At 35.2% G+C, this 15,371-nt stretch overlaps 1 protein-coding gene across 1 annotated transcript; it reads right to left on the bottom strand.

Annotated features, from left to right (window-relative positions):
* Positions 1 to 337: 337 nt before the first annotated feature.
* On the bottom strand, positions 338 to 4,500 carry LOC126843580 (uncharacterized). Its single transcript, XM_050581190.1, has 4 exons — positions 3,888 to 4,500; positions 3,296 to 3,504; positions 2,280 to 2,458; positions 338 to 1,376 (listed from the first exon to the last, which is right to left on the bottom strand). Exons 1-3 carry the CDS (start codon positions 4,345 to 4,347, stop codon positions 2,288 to 2,290), a joined length of 840 nt encoding a protein of 279 aa, XP_050437147.1. The 5' UTR covers positions 4,348 to 4,500; the 3' UTR covers positions 338 to 1,376; positions 2,280 to 2,287.
* Between the last annotated feature and the right edge of the window lie 10,871 nt (positions 4,501 to 15,371).

The raw sequence follows: 15,371 nt of genomic DNA, 5'->3' as shown, positions 1-15,371 counted from the left end.
TGTCTGGTGGACGTTTTATCACGTTGGTAGTTTTTTCTTTCTATCTATACCAATGTGCTTGGTCATTTATAGCATAATATTTTACCATTGTATGTACCTTATAGCCCGTAACGGGAACGCGTGTAGGCAATTTCGGTACGTCGACGTACACCGGGCAAACGATGAGATCACAAGGCCTAGTCGTCACCGAAAATAATATTATCACACCTAATACATTATTATAGTCGTTAAACGGCTATAACACGAACGACTGTTGGTTAAAATATAGCCTCGGTGTTTATTTGTTTTACACAGTAAATTATTATAAAAAATAATTGAAAAAAAACAGTACTCTCAGTAATTTTTGTATTGTCCTTATCTTTGGCAATAACATGTATAAATGCGTTTATTCATGAAAAATATTACGTATAAATATTGTTTTTTTTTTAATATGGTTTACATACACATATGATATAATAAATATAATAATTACTGAAGTAAATATATCTATATGTACTTATAAATAAAAAATAAATTAATGCGTTGTCATCCGATACGACTACGGTTGGTCAGATTTTTGTTCGAGTCGGTTTAGTCAATATGTCAACGTTACACTATGTCGTTCGTGTCGTTAGTTCTGTCATGTTTGTCGTTCGAGTCGGGTCAAAGGTAGTATGTGAGTGTAAGTATGTGTGTTTGAGTAGTCAAAGTGCAATCGAAACGATTGCACACGAGTCTCATCATGATTGTTGCTAACGAGTGTGGTGTAAAGTCAGTCGAGTCCTACTGGTTTGTCTTTGGCACAATCAAATAAAAAATATTTAAAAAAAACAATGTGTGTATGTTATGTCACGTATATAAAGTAATGATAAACAAAAAAGTATATTATAATATTGTATTTTTTTTTTAATTTAATTTACTGAAAACAATGGTAAATACGTTTACAGTCAACGCGCGTCAGTCGAGTGGATATCGCGATCCAACGAGGGGAGGGGTTTGTCGGTCAATGTTAACCTACGGTTTTATATTATTGTATATATATATATATATATATATATAAATAAATAAGTGCAATAAGTTATATCAATTAAAAACAAATTGAACGCGTCAGTAAAAGTATATAGTATAGTCACAGTCAGTCGCATGTCCCTAAATATTACATATGTCGTAGTTACACTCGGCCGGACCGTCGACGGATATTGAACGTTGAATGTGTTTGTTCTGTCGTCGGCGTGTCTGCCTAGTGTGGTGCGCCGCTCGGATTAATAATTTAATAAAAATAAATAAATAAATGTTTTGCTTTTCATTTTTGTGGCTGCTGTTGTGTTTGCTGTGTTTTGATAGGCAAGACTATGCACAAATGGTGTATATACAAGTATTCGGCTTGCCGTTCACGTCTGCAACAAAAAAAACAAAAACAAATACACGTTATAATATTTTTTTAAGCCGGTGCGTGTATATAATGAAAAAAATATGTTTATTAAACGGTTTGTTTGACACACGGAATAAACGGACACCCGTGTACGGGGGGTGTTGGTTGAAAACAGGTTTCCCATATGTTGGTCAGCGACGGCCAAGTGAACGTTAGTATTACTATTATTATTATTTGAAACCAGTTCGATCGGGGGGGTACTCTCGCAAGAGTTTCTCGGCCTCAGGAAATCCAAATCGCGGTTGAACCCAAAAACCTGTTTTTATTTTTTTTACCAGCTTTCTCTCGGCCGGAAAAATTACATATCGATTCGAAATCGGCTCTCGTCTGGCCGGCGCACCCGGTCCCCCTTGAACTTGCCCGACTTTCACCGGGAACGATCCTTGTGCGAGGGGCCTCCCTGAAAAGCGGTTCGATTGCACGCCCATATTATATTCGTTAAACACCGCCGCCATTGCGGACAACACACACACATACAACGTATATTATTACCATTTTATTTTTATATATCCACACACACACACACACACACATACATATAAACAACCGGATGAATGTATAATGACCGGCGGTGGTTTTAATCGGGTCCGGGCGCGTAACTCGCCGCCGACAACATCATTAACCTAGAAAATGAACCATTCAAATGTCCATACAGACGGGTTATGGTCGGACGATGATTAAACACCTTCTTTGGATAATATCCTCGACCATGACCATAGATGTGGGCTCGTAAAAAAAAAGTCATTATAATGACGGTGAATCCTATTTTTAGACCCGACCATTTTTTTTTACAATTTTTTATGCATTTTAAATCTATACGACCCGTAGTTGTAATATGATGTTCTAGGTTAAATTAAACATCGCTCACCGTCATCTCTATCTGGCAGCGGGTTTCTGGGCACCGTAAGCCATTGTCTGGGCAACGTTGTTGGAGTAAGATCCATGAGCGTCATGTCCACCGGATCCGTAGCTGTCCCATCCGGAGCTGGATCCGCTGTAAGCTGCTGGGCTACCACCGTAACTCGAGTGTCCGTGGTGGGATTCGATCTGAAACAATTATGTTAATTAATTATTTAAAAAAAAAAAGTATAATTATCAAAGACCAAATGTTGCATAGGAGTTTGTATGGTTTCCTAACTTATGCTTGTCTATATTGTCAGTTAATATAAACATATTAAAACGGTGCTGTTGCCAAAACATAAAAAAACAGTTATACTAAACGAGATGTTAAGGTTTTTTAGTTCAGCTTATGTAACATAATATTATAACACGTTTAAATTGAATTATAGTTTATCATTCTCCCGTGTAATTTGTTTTTCGGTTGTTATATTTGTTAAATCACCTAGTTAACAATGACGGTATAAAAAATAATGTGATAAGTGATATGTTTTGGTAAAATTATACAAGCCCGTAATTAGCTGAGAAGATTTTTTGAACCTTCGACGGTCGGAGTAATTAGGCTGCCAACTGTTTGAATGTTTTTATTGGCATAGTATGAGATATAGTATAAGCCACCACTAAAAATCCCGGTTTAGCCTAATTTTAAAATCACCAACTATCAAAAACCTATTCCGTATAGGCTATAAACCTTAAGAATCTGTCCGATCACAATAACCATAGAGTCCATTTAAAAAGCGTGATCTAAAACCCGTTTAACCCTTGGCATAATTTTTCAGCAAACCCATAAACGAAATAAATAAAAGGACTTATCATAACACACAACCCTTATTATAAGGAAGCATTGTTTGTGTGCTCTATGTATAATAATAATTACAACTAACCGTAAGCTAATACTCGTTAATCACGACCTTTGGAAAATTGGGTCATTTTGTCTTAAAAGAATACTTATTTGATGAACTACAAATGATTTGAATTATAACTTACCACTTCATGGTGAGGGTGGTGGTGAGACAACAATTTCTTGATTCCGATGAATCCGGAAACGAGCAGAGAGATTAAACTGGCCAACAAAGCCTTCTTGGCGATCAAGGCGATGACAATGTAAGCAAGACCGGCGAAAGCAACCAATTTCATTTTCAAAGCGATCAACAACGGCAACAAATGTTTCATCATCTTCTTCTTCTTGCCACGGCCTATATCGAGATAACAGGACATTAGACATGGTTTGATAGATACACTATGCCAATTATCTAACTTATAATATAGGTATTATTTATTTATTATACAAGTAGTTTACACGAAATGACGAATGACAATATTTCTATTTGTTTAACAATGTGATCATTGAAATGTTTGCTTAAGCTTTTATGTATATAGGATTATTGCTCACGCATACATTTCTTTGAAAAATATATTGTCATTAATTAATATATTATAACGTGTACACATGTTATAATTGAAGGCCAGAAAATCAATTATTTTTAAGTTGAGTTTTCCACTAAAATCGTAAAAATAGCAAGGGAAAAACGAATTTACGGCCAACTATATTATAATAATAGTAATGACGATTTTTTACCTTCTTCGATGAAGTTGGAGATTTTGGTCTTGATCTGAGGTGGGATCTGGTCGACCACGCTGCGGGCGGTTTCGGTGACTTCGGTGACGACTGGCGAAAGATTCCAGTGCAAAGACCGTTCTTGGAAGAATCGCATTACCTTGTGCATGGTGAAGTCTTCGAGGGCGGTTTCACGTTGGTTAGCGTCCTTGGCACCTTCGATGGCGTTGACATCGTCGGAGTTCTCGGTCAGGGACCTGCCCTTCTTCTCGCTCTTGACCAGAGACAAGCCTCCCAAAAGTTCCACTTTGTCTTGGTCGAAGAACGACCGGACGGTCCTGAAGAGTTGCATTTGCGCGCACGCGATCGAGTCCTTGTTCGCACATCCATCTTCCTGTTGGTGGGCGGCCGGGATCGGGTCGGCTAACGCCAGACACACGCACGCCGACAACACTAAACCGAACTTTAACGAAACACCCATTATACTTAATAAAATCGTTGTTGGTTTTTTTTCTCGAAAAATCGAAAACTGTTTGTTGTTATTACTCGCGGACTGTTGCTACTGACGCACGGTGCGTTGTAGTTGTGCTGAGCAGATGTAAACGTCTAATGAGAGAGCTAACGGGGCGGCTGCCGTTTTTAAAGGAGGCTGTTCGCCGGTTTTCGCTTTTAACCGTTCGGTATACTATCATAACCAGTTGCGGCGCGCGGACCGGACACAACATCCGCCCGGCTCTGCCCCTACCTCTTCTCCCGTCCGTTTTACGTCTTGACTTTCTTGCCGTCTCGTCTCTCCTTTCTTCGGCCGTGAACGTACTTGAGGTGAACCCCGTGGCCGCCGCCGGACACTGTCGTTATCGTTACCCGATGCCGCCGCCGCCGCCGCCGTGTACACAAAAACGAAATTAATCCGGACGCAAATTAAACGACCGAAAAAATAATGAAGAACGCTCGCAAACTCTCAGGGCAACAATGCGCATTTATTTTTTTAATAACTAGCCTCCGCTTTACTGCCGCCGAAAAGTACCCACGTGTCACTTTAATAACAACTTGCCCATTGTGTTGTCGATTGTGATGATTGCACATCTTTTATGTACACCGAGTTGTAAATAATACTTACTTGGTTTCTATTGCAGTCCACTTTGCAGACTTGATATTAATTTATAAAGTTACCGTGCCTAAATTGGCCTCTTAAAAATAAAACTACTAAGACATTTTCAATCTACCGCGTTAGCCTCTGAACGTGTTACGCACAACTCCATTTATATAGTGCGTTATTTGCTGTTTCAATCAGGGTACAAAGCATGTTTTTATTTTTATCAAACAACTTACTCTATTGTTCCAAAACATGTACTATTTACCATATTTAAACGTTTTCCAATGATTGACTTGGCCGTTTTAATATGCGCTTATCCCGTCTATTATCGTCAAGTTTAAATGCTTAATCATCATCAATGATTTCGACTTGAGCCTTTTAGACGAGCTCGAGGCGACAGCAAAATTAATTGAACATTTTGTTTTAGTGAAAAGTAAGTAACGGGACAGCTTCGCTAAAATGGTGTTGCCCGTGACTTGCGATTTTTTGTTGGCTATAACTTAGCTGTAAGTAATAGTTGCCTCTTCTTTGGCCGGTAGCCAGGGGATCTACCGCGGAAAAGATAGTCTGTAGCCTATGGATATTAACAACCAAAAGCAAACCATAGTTATTATTCTAAGAATCGCAGTATATTTTATTGGAAGACCATTGCAGTAAAGATTATTTAAAAGTAAATTTATACCTCAGAAGCGTTCCCAGCTACCGAAAAGTTTTTATACCACGAATTATATAGTTACCAATATTGTTTTAATTACTAATTGTTATTGTGTACAATAGATATAGATAAATGAAAAATATGATTTTTTTCATTTTTACATAATACTGGTATAACAAGATCTGTATATAAGTAGATAAAATGGGCTAATAAACATATTTATCTATTAGTTAAAAATAATTATTTTTATTTTACATTTTATACTGAACACGTACGTGTTTATATTTTATTCTCATTAATTTGAATAATTCTCTCAATAATTTATTATCAGTATAATATATTCGGTACATTAGAATTGTTGTTTCCACAACCTTTACACAGTAACCAATATTAGTTGTTACGTTGTCCAATTATGTTTACAAAATTTTGATTTCAGTTAGCTAATCCCCGTGGTTTGTCGAGACTTTTCTAATAAACTATTCGAGTATATTCTTGAAAACCGCAATCTATATTAATTATTATTATTATTGGCTATCGATTAAAGCAGAACCTCAGCCATTGCGATCGGTGTAAGGAGTACAACAAAAAAAACCATATATTATTAATCACCAATATACAGAGACAACATAAGTAGCCTAGAGATAAACAATCAAAAAAAACTTTTGAAATTCCCCTCTTGTTGTGCGGCGAAAACACACGTTGGTCGAGCAACAGAACATGCGATTCCCCGTTGACTGAATGATCGCCAGTAAACACATTGTCTTTGTACGAGCCACTGCTATTGTGCAAATGCACAAATCACAAGTCACCGAATCATCGAGTGTTTACCGATGACATTACATTATAAGACAGCACAATAATAATCAAATCACACTATCGTTTTCACTTAATAGTTTTTACCGCAAGCTAAGCGTACGGTTCCGTGCTCACTCGAATACAATAATTTTTAGCTCTGTGTGCACCTAACCTACCGCGCTGCGTTCAGGAAACGTGCATAACAATCACTACAGTATATATTATAGTAATTTAATGACTTTTCGGGCGGTACGCGAGCATAATTTTTTTTTTTTTCATTTTATTTCTAAGCATGCGTGTGAATATCAATGGACTTTCGATAAGGGAGTTAGTGACCGCAGTGCGTGTATATGTATACTGCGTATGTGATTTTTGGCGTATATAGGTACCGGAAGTTTCACTTTTTTACAATTTTAACAGCCAATTTCATTCCGGCACTCTCACATTTTGAAGAGCCATCGGGCCAATACCGCAGTGCACACACGAAATCCACTGGGCGCATGTGACCGCACTAACGGGACTTAAGTCGTCGACGAAAAACGTTAACGGCCAATAACGGACTGCATAACATCAGTAACACAGTGTATGCAGTGTAACTACTCCGCACGGACGGAAACCGCAAAAATCATACAATTTATTTTCGTTCCCGGTAGTATTAATTACATTTTGCCATTTTTCTAAAGGCCTACCGGAGAAAGTATGTGGATTTTTATTTGCACGCACTACTCACGTCAAACATCAATATACCTAATTATCTTTACCAATACATTGTCTTATAATACATAACAATATTTATAATTGTTTATTTTAATTTTAACATTATTCACTACACATATTGGTATTTTTATTATTTACATTCGTCATATTAAAACCACTTGCACCAGAAAATGTTTTCGATTGATATCTCGCATTTCCAACTATATACTAATAATAGTGTAGTTATATTATACAAATTGCTTGCCACGCGTAAAAAATACACAATATGATTTAGCCACAAATGCGTAACCTTTAGTTTAACAGTAACGTCGTACAACCAATAAATAGTATTCTTATCTGATCAGTTTGTAAATCACTGCTTGTCAAACACATTATGCTAAAAAAATCGACATGATCTGCAAACTAATATCTAATCAAAAAATCTAATCGAATGTGCTTATCGTCCATCTAATTTAACATACTAGTCGATGTTTAGTTAGTTATTTGTAAGATTATAAATTAAAGTACCTATACAACATTTTTTTTTTTACAATTACAACGCTTTTGCCGAATTGTACAAAACCAAACATGCTGGTCGAATAACGGTTTATGAAACAGTAAAGCTCTATGGGATCTCGAATTAACATATCAAATTGATAACAAGTTTAAATTAACGTTTTCATAATTTATGTACATTGTACATTTAGAGTTTTTACGTTTTTCTTTTTGTGTTTAAAATTGATTTATTTGGAACAATATTATACGCTTTTGTTGGTTGTACAATTTTTCAATAGATTGTTGTAATTAGTTGTAATGATTGTCTAAGGGTGATTAAGCACTATAACATCATCAAACTTCGGCTGTTCGGCGTGTGATTCTTTTTAGCCGCGTATAGTAGTAATATTTTGAAAGCGGCATACAAAGAAAAGTAATGGGTCGTTCGAACACAACGAGATATGTTATGACGGGCGTCTCAAGGTGTTAAGGTACAAAAAATATTAGAAGAAGAGTAAATTATTACTAGGAGTCCACGGCTTTCGCTGGCCGACCTAAAGGTCATGTACGCGCACCGCGTGCCCGAGTCGAGGAACATAAGTGTACCTACAACTGTTTTTATAAAATAAATGACACAGATTTATCACAGACTCTGAGATGATGTTATTTTGACCGTTCGGCCACCACGTAAGTCACAATATGGTTTTTTCGAGCTGCTCAAAAATAATTACTGCTGCGTTTAACACTGTTTGGCGGCACGCGAGCAAAATTAAACGGCCGTCGGTACATAGCCATTGCTAATTTGACGGTAGCGTCCAAAGCACCTAAGCTGCAATGCCCGTATAACTATATGTAATTATCTGTAATAGCGTTCAATCGAGTGTGTCTAAATGAAATAAAGCCTTGGCGCACTTCTTAGGAACATCGACGCGTGTAAAACGTGGTCGCCGACAGTGGTTGCGTTTGATATATTTTTTTATTTGTTTAATTTTATAGGAAAGTAACAGTGCGCCTATACCGGTGTTTATTTATAATTTCACACAATTGTCGGGTACGGTGCAGTTTTTTTTTTTTTGGTCATCGCGATTTTCCACGCCAATGAATCTCGTGCCTCGGCGCTTCGCGTTATTTAAGACGTAATAATATTATATATTATTATGTTTTATAGGTAGCGTTTACCACGACCACGGCGACGCGGTAATGTCGGATAGTATAAAAAAATTGGTATAGGTAATAAGTGGCTGCGACAGACTTTCGTATGATAGACTCGGAGACCTTCAATTACTTCCCCAATCATGTGCTGATACAGTCGTTTATGTCGTCTCCGGGCCAAGACGGTTTCGCTGAGTTCTTTCGGCTGAAATACACTTTTGCCAAGCGATAGCATACTAATTTTATGACCCAGTAGAAGTGCATTTTATCTAGACGCATAATAATTACAGTTTCCTCGGTAATTATTATTATTTTTCAGTATGTGTTTAAGCTATTTCATTAAACATAGGTCCGTCTATAAATCTTTCAGGGCGCGGCACCTATATTACGCGCTAAATAAAATATTAATATAGCTAATATCGTGAAACGGGTTTGAGTTTCGTAGAAAACCATTATGAGGCGCGATGATTCGTTTTCGTAATTACAAAATCAAAGTAGGTACGGCATTAACTTGCAGCTCGACAAATCAGGCCATATTTAATAACGCATAATTCTAATAAATCAATTGAAAATCACAATAAAAGTAATTTTATACTACCAAAATATTAAGGATTTTAAAAGCCAAGAGATATTGGCAAATTAAAATTTAAATGCACAATCTCTTGGGTCACTAGGATTTGACAAATTAACATATATTTTGCTATGCAAGAAAAACACCCCAATTGAGTTTTTGGAGTTCTGAACTATTATAAAAGGTGCATAACTTTTGTAAAAAATGCATTATATTCCTGTTTTTTCCTTGTTTCTTTACATTTTTGTAAGAAATAAATATGTTTTCCAAATTAGGACTATTAAAAAAAACACTGTAGGATAACCAGAACCAGGATCTCCGGATAGCTCATCGGGTGGCAAATGGTCACTGAAGATTAAACCGGTTTACATTTTATGTTTTGTATTTTAATTATAATTAAATTACTACTTATAAATAATATGCGTTCAGACTAAAAAGCAGACTAAATCACCGAACCGTACTCGTATTTATTTAGTAGATTATAAATGGCATAATTAAATTGCTTCATGATGTTTCATTCTGTTTAATATTTCACTGGCGCATAATGAATCCGAATACGAAAAAAAAGGAAAGCGTAAATGAAATAACAACAACCGTACCGATGGGTGACATGGATGATAAAGGCATACCAAATTTAATCTACTTCGTGTCCGGATACACTTTAAAAAACGATCGAATACCACAAATGCGGATTGTTTATCTTACAGTTATTATTGTTACAATTCAGTAGCGACCGCAGACTATAAAATATGTCGTACGTGAGATTCCTCTGTTCAATTTCGGTTTTATTGTATAAAAAAAAAATTTATTTTTATTTTTTTCTGTGCTATAAGAAGACATTCTTTTTACAAAGATGTTATACAAGAACGGCGCGTCATAATACTAACAATATATTGTGTATAGGTATTATGTTAAAAGAGTCGACTACAGATTTTTGAGAAATTGTAAATGTCTACCATCAGTCTTATTCAGACCTGAAGTTCCAAAATTATACTAAAAAAAGTGAAAAGTTTTTTTGTATGTTTGATAAAGTTATAGAATTCGTATGAGTATACAAAACAAATTATTACATATTTCATGTTCGAGTTCAATAAAATGCCTCGATATGACTCAAGACGTGATGCTGAAGCCGGCACCCTAACACTTATCTGAGACAACGTTAGGATTAGAGCTAAGACCTAACCAGAATACAACTGTAACAATAAAAAAAACAACGCCAATAGACTATACTGTTTGGGCAATAATAATAATAATAATAATAACAATGATGAACTTGTCCCAGAAACAACATATCTTCCTACTTCCAAATCTAAAATTGGTGTGCATTCCCGTAAGATGTGCAATCAAGTAAATTATTATAATGTTTTCAACCATGTTATTTTATTCGGTTATTAAAACGACTGACCTGGTTCGAAACGTGACGGTAGTTAATCTACAACGTGTTCTCTTTATCAAGACACAATCGGCGTGACTACATGGGCCGTCATCGGATGACGCCCATGACTACTATCAGCGAAAACAACAATATTAGTTGGGATATTGTTGTTATTTTACTATGTCTTGTATTATAATCCTAAATAAATGATAACGTGCGTACCGCAAGCTAAACGTGCACCGGTATGCCGTCGCACACTTCAATTCCGCATGTGATGATGATTGTCTTCTTGCCAGAGATGCTATACACGCCAACCTTGACCGAGGTCCCAGAGACTTTAACGCTCAGCGTATGGGGCTTCGAGCGCAATACATAGGTACAATAAATGTGTTTATAATAATAAAAAATAATAATTTGCGCTCTCTGGTATTTCTTGTAAGTCAACTAGCACACCTTAACTCAATTACATTAATCCTATGCTATACGTGGGTTATATTTTATAATTAGACTTATATGCCTATTAGTAATAACATGTTATGTTATGTTCGTGTAGAGTGTGTTTTCATTTGTTCTTAAAACACTTAAATAATTACACAAAAATATGTAAGAAATGTATTTTTTCACATCTCAATCGAATCATGTTATTCATTTGAACGTAAAAATCTTTTTCTATATCTCGTTCTGAGAATCTGAGTGGTTTAATTACTCTTGCCTGTAGTCGTTGTTCATTGTTTTAACTATTGCCTAGGCCAGGAAAAGAAAGAGCGTTCATAGTTTATAGAGAAATGTGTTCTTATTATTTTTAATCATGCTTGTATACTCAACAGCTAATGCTACTAGAAACGGCTTTGTTAGTTTTTAATTTGAGAAAAAAATGTTAAAGAAAAAATATTATATTTTTTTAATTAGCAAGTACAGTAGTTAAAAGAAATATTTTGATTTTTTTTTTATTACTCTTATCAAATGTATTTCGTTTAGTTCGACAACTTTTGCTATAGTATCATAATCAGGTTCCTAAATAAAATACACCCATATAGAAAAATATGAGAGTATAAAAAGGATTAAGAACAAATAATGAAAGAGGTAACGGTTTAAGAGGACCTGTTATCGGTAAGGGATTAATTGTAATTGGAACTAACGTAGTGGAGTGTACATCAAGGATGAAAGACGCGTGTTAATGAATGTAGCGAAAGGAGGTTACGTGGTCAAGCTAAGGCAGAAAGAAAAAAATGGATTTTTCGGAAGGTTGGGATCTCAGAGTCAAGGTCGACGAGAAACACATATTTGTGCTATCTGGCGAAATAAGGTGGGGCGAAACCGTCATTTGCGAGATCGTGGCTCGGTTGTAGTGGATTTTAATATGAGATTTAGCTCTAGGCGACAATCCGGAAGGAGGCGCAATAGAAGAACCTTAGTTATCCGTTACTAGATCATTGTTTTTAACGCCAACACGACCAAGAACCGCAGAGAAATTGGGCCGATCGCTCATAGGTCGGTGTATTTATGCAGTATATTATTATAATAATTGAATAGAGCGACTGTTGTGTATAACTCGTTCAACTACTAATTATATAATAGACAAATATCTACGAGGACGTTGCTCCTATTATACATCATAATTTATACAGCTCGTTGTGGCATGGACGTCTTAAGAGATCATACAATAACAGTATGAACTATAAAAGTGATGTGATTTTCGTTTGTTGTTATATTTATAGGTACACTTCATATTGTGCGAATGTACTGTACATCAACATTTTTTTCTTTTATTTTACCTACATACAAATTAAAAAAAAAAATAATACTTGAGTTAACATGCTTTTCATTATAGCGACATTCGTTTTCGGTTATCATTTCAGAAAATAAAATGTTAAACACTTTCAAACTAATACTACACGTTTGAAACTGTTGGGGAGCGACACTGTTTGATCCGGCACGTCGTTTCAACGTATAGAACGTAGACGTTCATATATATATATATATACACATTTATATCTAACAACTAACATGTTTATCCCATTTGTTTTTCGTCCTATCGGTGTAACAAAATTAGCGACGGTCACGTTTGTAGGTTCGCAAAACGTGGCGGTGCCTTAACTTAATGATTATAATTATTATAAACTGCAAATTCAGCCAATCAGACACACAGCCCGCAGTCCGGTTTCGGTTGAGTTTGGTCCGTCTTCAGATTTTTCCAGGTATAATATCATCCCATAAATATGATACATACATAGCAGTGTACCTACGTTAGTGCGCGCGTGAACATAAACATACGTTTGTAGTATTAATTTTAACATTGCAATATTATAATTAATCTCTGGCCGGCGTCCCGTTATTATAACTATCCACACCTTGTTGGTCCAAAGGTTTGCTCCAGTTCAAGGTTTTACCGACGGTCTTGTCTGCGAAATACTGGCCCCAGGGTACGGTGATTGATTTTAAAACGTCTTAGTCATACCTAAGTAATTATTTCATGGACGGACCTATATTTGCATGTGTCTTGTCGGCGTGTATTTGTTTGCATTTGGCACGTGGAATTTTGTCATTCTCTCAAAGTGAATACATTTTATGCCATTTTCGATTCTACCTCCGGGACTCGACCCGGTTCCGATGTGTCTTAGCGGTTAATTTGTATCGATTTACTAAGACGTTAAGCTTGTGCCCCCGCCCGGCAGACGCCTTCTGACGACTCCCATGTTTGTACTTTCAAACATGTCCGCCAACGCATGATCTTCTTCCAAGTTCCACGTAAATCACAATTCACGCGACTCCTGTGGGTGTGCACGGATATTTTATATTAGCTATGGATATGTTGACGTTGCATAGACCATCGCTGAAATGTATTGTAAACACCACAGTTCCTATTAGGAAGTATAATATCCTACAGTTGTACGTGTTCTAGAATATTTACTAATATTTACTGTAGTGTTCAATTTCCTATACCCTTAGCGTCTAGTAAAAAAATATGCAACTTTCTTTCTTATCGAGGACTACTAAAGTACATAGTTGTATTAACATTATCAAAACTTAATAATTTTTATAACAATTATTATTAATTATTAAAACAATGAAACTGTGTCATTCGAAGTGTACAATTTATATCAGGTAATACTATTATTTGAACTCAACCTATAATTAGTTAATAAACATATGATAGAGGGAGTTACACGTACACCACAATTTTAGAATGCCATGTCGAGATCAAGACATAATCAGTTGATAGCTATTGACCTCTCACGGTTGCCCTTCAATAAGCATGATCCGATAAGCGCCAATAGTAAAATACATTGCTTACTTGGATAATTATGAAGTTGTGCTATTGATTAAAGTGTCTTTTTGATTAAAACTTTATAATGGTTTGGTCTTTATAGTGGCATAAGCTCCTCTTGTATTTTATCCATAAGTTACCCGTACTTATCGTAATATTATATTGTACAATCGTTATTTTGAACTGACTTGACAGCTCTTTTTTTACTAATTCTTTGTAATATTATAATTCATCCTTATGTAGTTTCCTTCTCCGGCCCGCAATTAGCACCCAGTGCTACTAGTCGGTCCGCAGTCGTAGGGGATCCCCTTCGGGGCTAACCACTAAAGCCAAGGAACATCATCTTTATGTAGGTACATTTTTTTGAATACATTTAAATGAATGGTGGAATAATTATTAATATAGATATAATATTTAATAATATTATATTAGTTAGCAATGTACTAGTGTAACTTATAAGGAGTTATGGTATAGGTACACGAATATTTGTAACCGTCCATGTATAAAATCTAAAAAGTTGTTTCGTTCAGTAATACTATTAACTTTTTATGTAATCAATACTATCAAAACAAAGTGTCATTCGCTAGTGTTATGATATTAGGATCTCTTAAATAATGTTCTATGTTTTTCTTAACATCATGATGCTCTTTAAAATGTACATCGTTCTGTGCTGGTTTTATCCTCATAATTACAAAATATGTACATGATTGCGCACCCAAACAAAAAAAATCGAATTTAATTTAAATGATAAGTTTAATAATAAACTATGCCTACATGGTATCGTGTAACCACTAACTATCAAGCGTTTATGAATTATACTAACCACAAACCGGTGTATCTTAAAATAATAATTATTAATAGTCATAGATAATATGTATTATTATATTTTGTAACCCATTGTCACTGCAACTGTAAAAATGTGAATAATGTACCATAAATATTATCTTAAGCTGCCCTAGTTAAATTGAAAATAATTTTGTTGTGTTTTACAAAATATTTTTTTTATATGAAGGGCGGATTAGATAAAAAAAATTTCTTATTTCCTAGGAAAAAACTACTAATAGAACTAACAGATTACTAATTAAAAAGACTACTAATGGAAGAAATTCAAAAAATAAAATTGAGGAAGTTAGATAATGTAAATAGAGGCTTTATTAAAAATGTAATAGCATAAAATATACTATAATTTATTATTTGACATAAAAACTACTAAAACTTAATAACAATACAAATAATGAAGTGTCATTTTGTCATACATTAATAAGGTACGAAAAATCTTAATTTTATAGCTAGAAAGTATATTTAGCCGTGTAGGAATTTTGCTCACACCGGCGTGTGATTCATAATTTTATGTTTACAAATGTTTACGTAGGACGTACTATAATGAAAACAATTAAATCTG

The sequence above is a fragment of the Adelges cooleyi genome, unplaced genomic scaffold (assembly GCF_023614345.1).
Source record: "Adelges cooleyi isolate 19-005CV unplaced genomic scaffold, UGA_ACOO_1.1 ACOO_flye_CR_arks_rails_tigmint_CR_PRNA_574, whole genome shotgun sequence".
Lineage (NCBI taxonomy): Eukaryota > Metazoa > Arthropoda > Insecta > Hemiptera > Adelgidae > Adelges > Adelges cooleyi.
This window is presented reverse-complemented; position numbering and strand designations above follow the sequence as displayed.

What these genes read in the sequence shown, in the direction of transcription:
- LOC126843580 (XM_050581190.1), bottom strand. Translation starts at nt 4,347, where the DNA reads ATGGGTGTTTCGTTAAAGTTCGGTTTAGTGTTGTCGGCGTGCGTGTGT. An exon ending in CTCCAACTTCATCGAAGAAG is followed by an intron (nt 3,505 to 3,887) that starts GTAAAAAATCGT and finishes ATCTCGATATAG; the next exon opens with GCCGTGGCAAGAAGAAGAAG. An exon ending in ACCACCCTCACCATGAAGTG is followed by an intron (nt 2,459 to 3,295) that starts GTAAGTTATAAT and finishes TAATTGTTTCAG; the next exon opens with ATCGAATCCCACCACGGACA.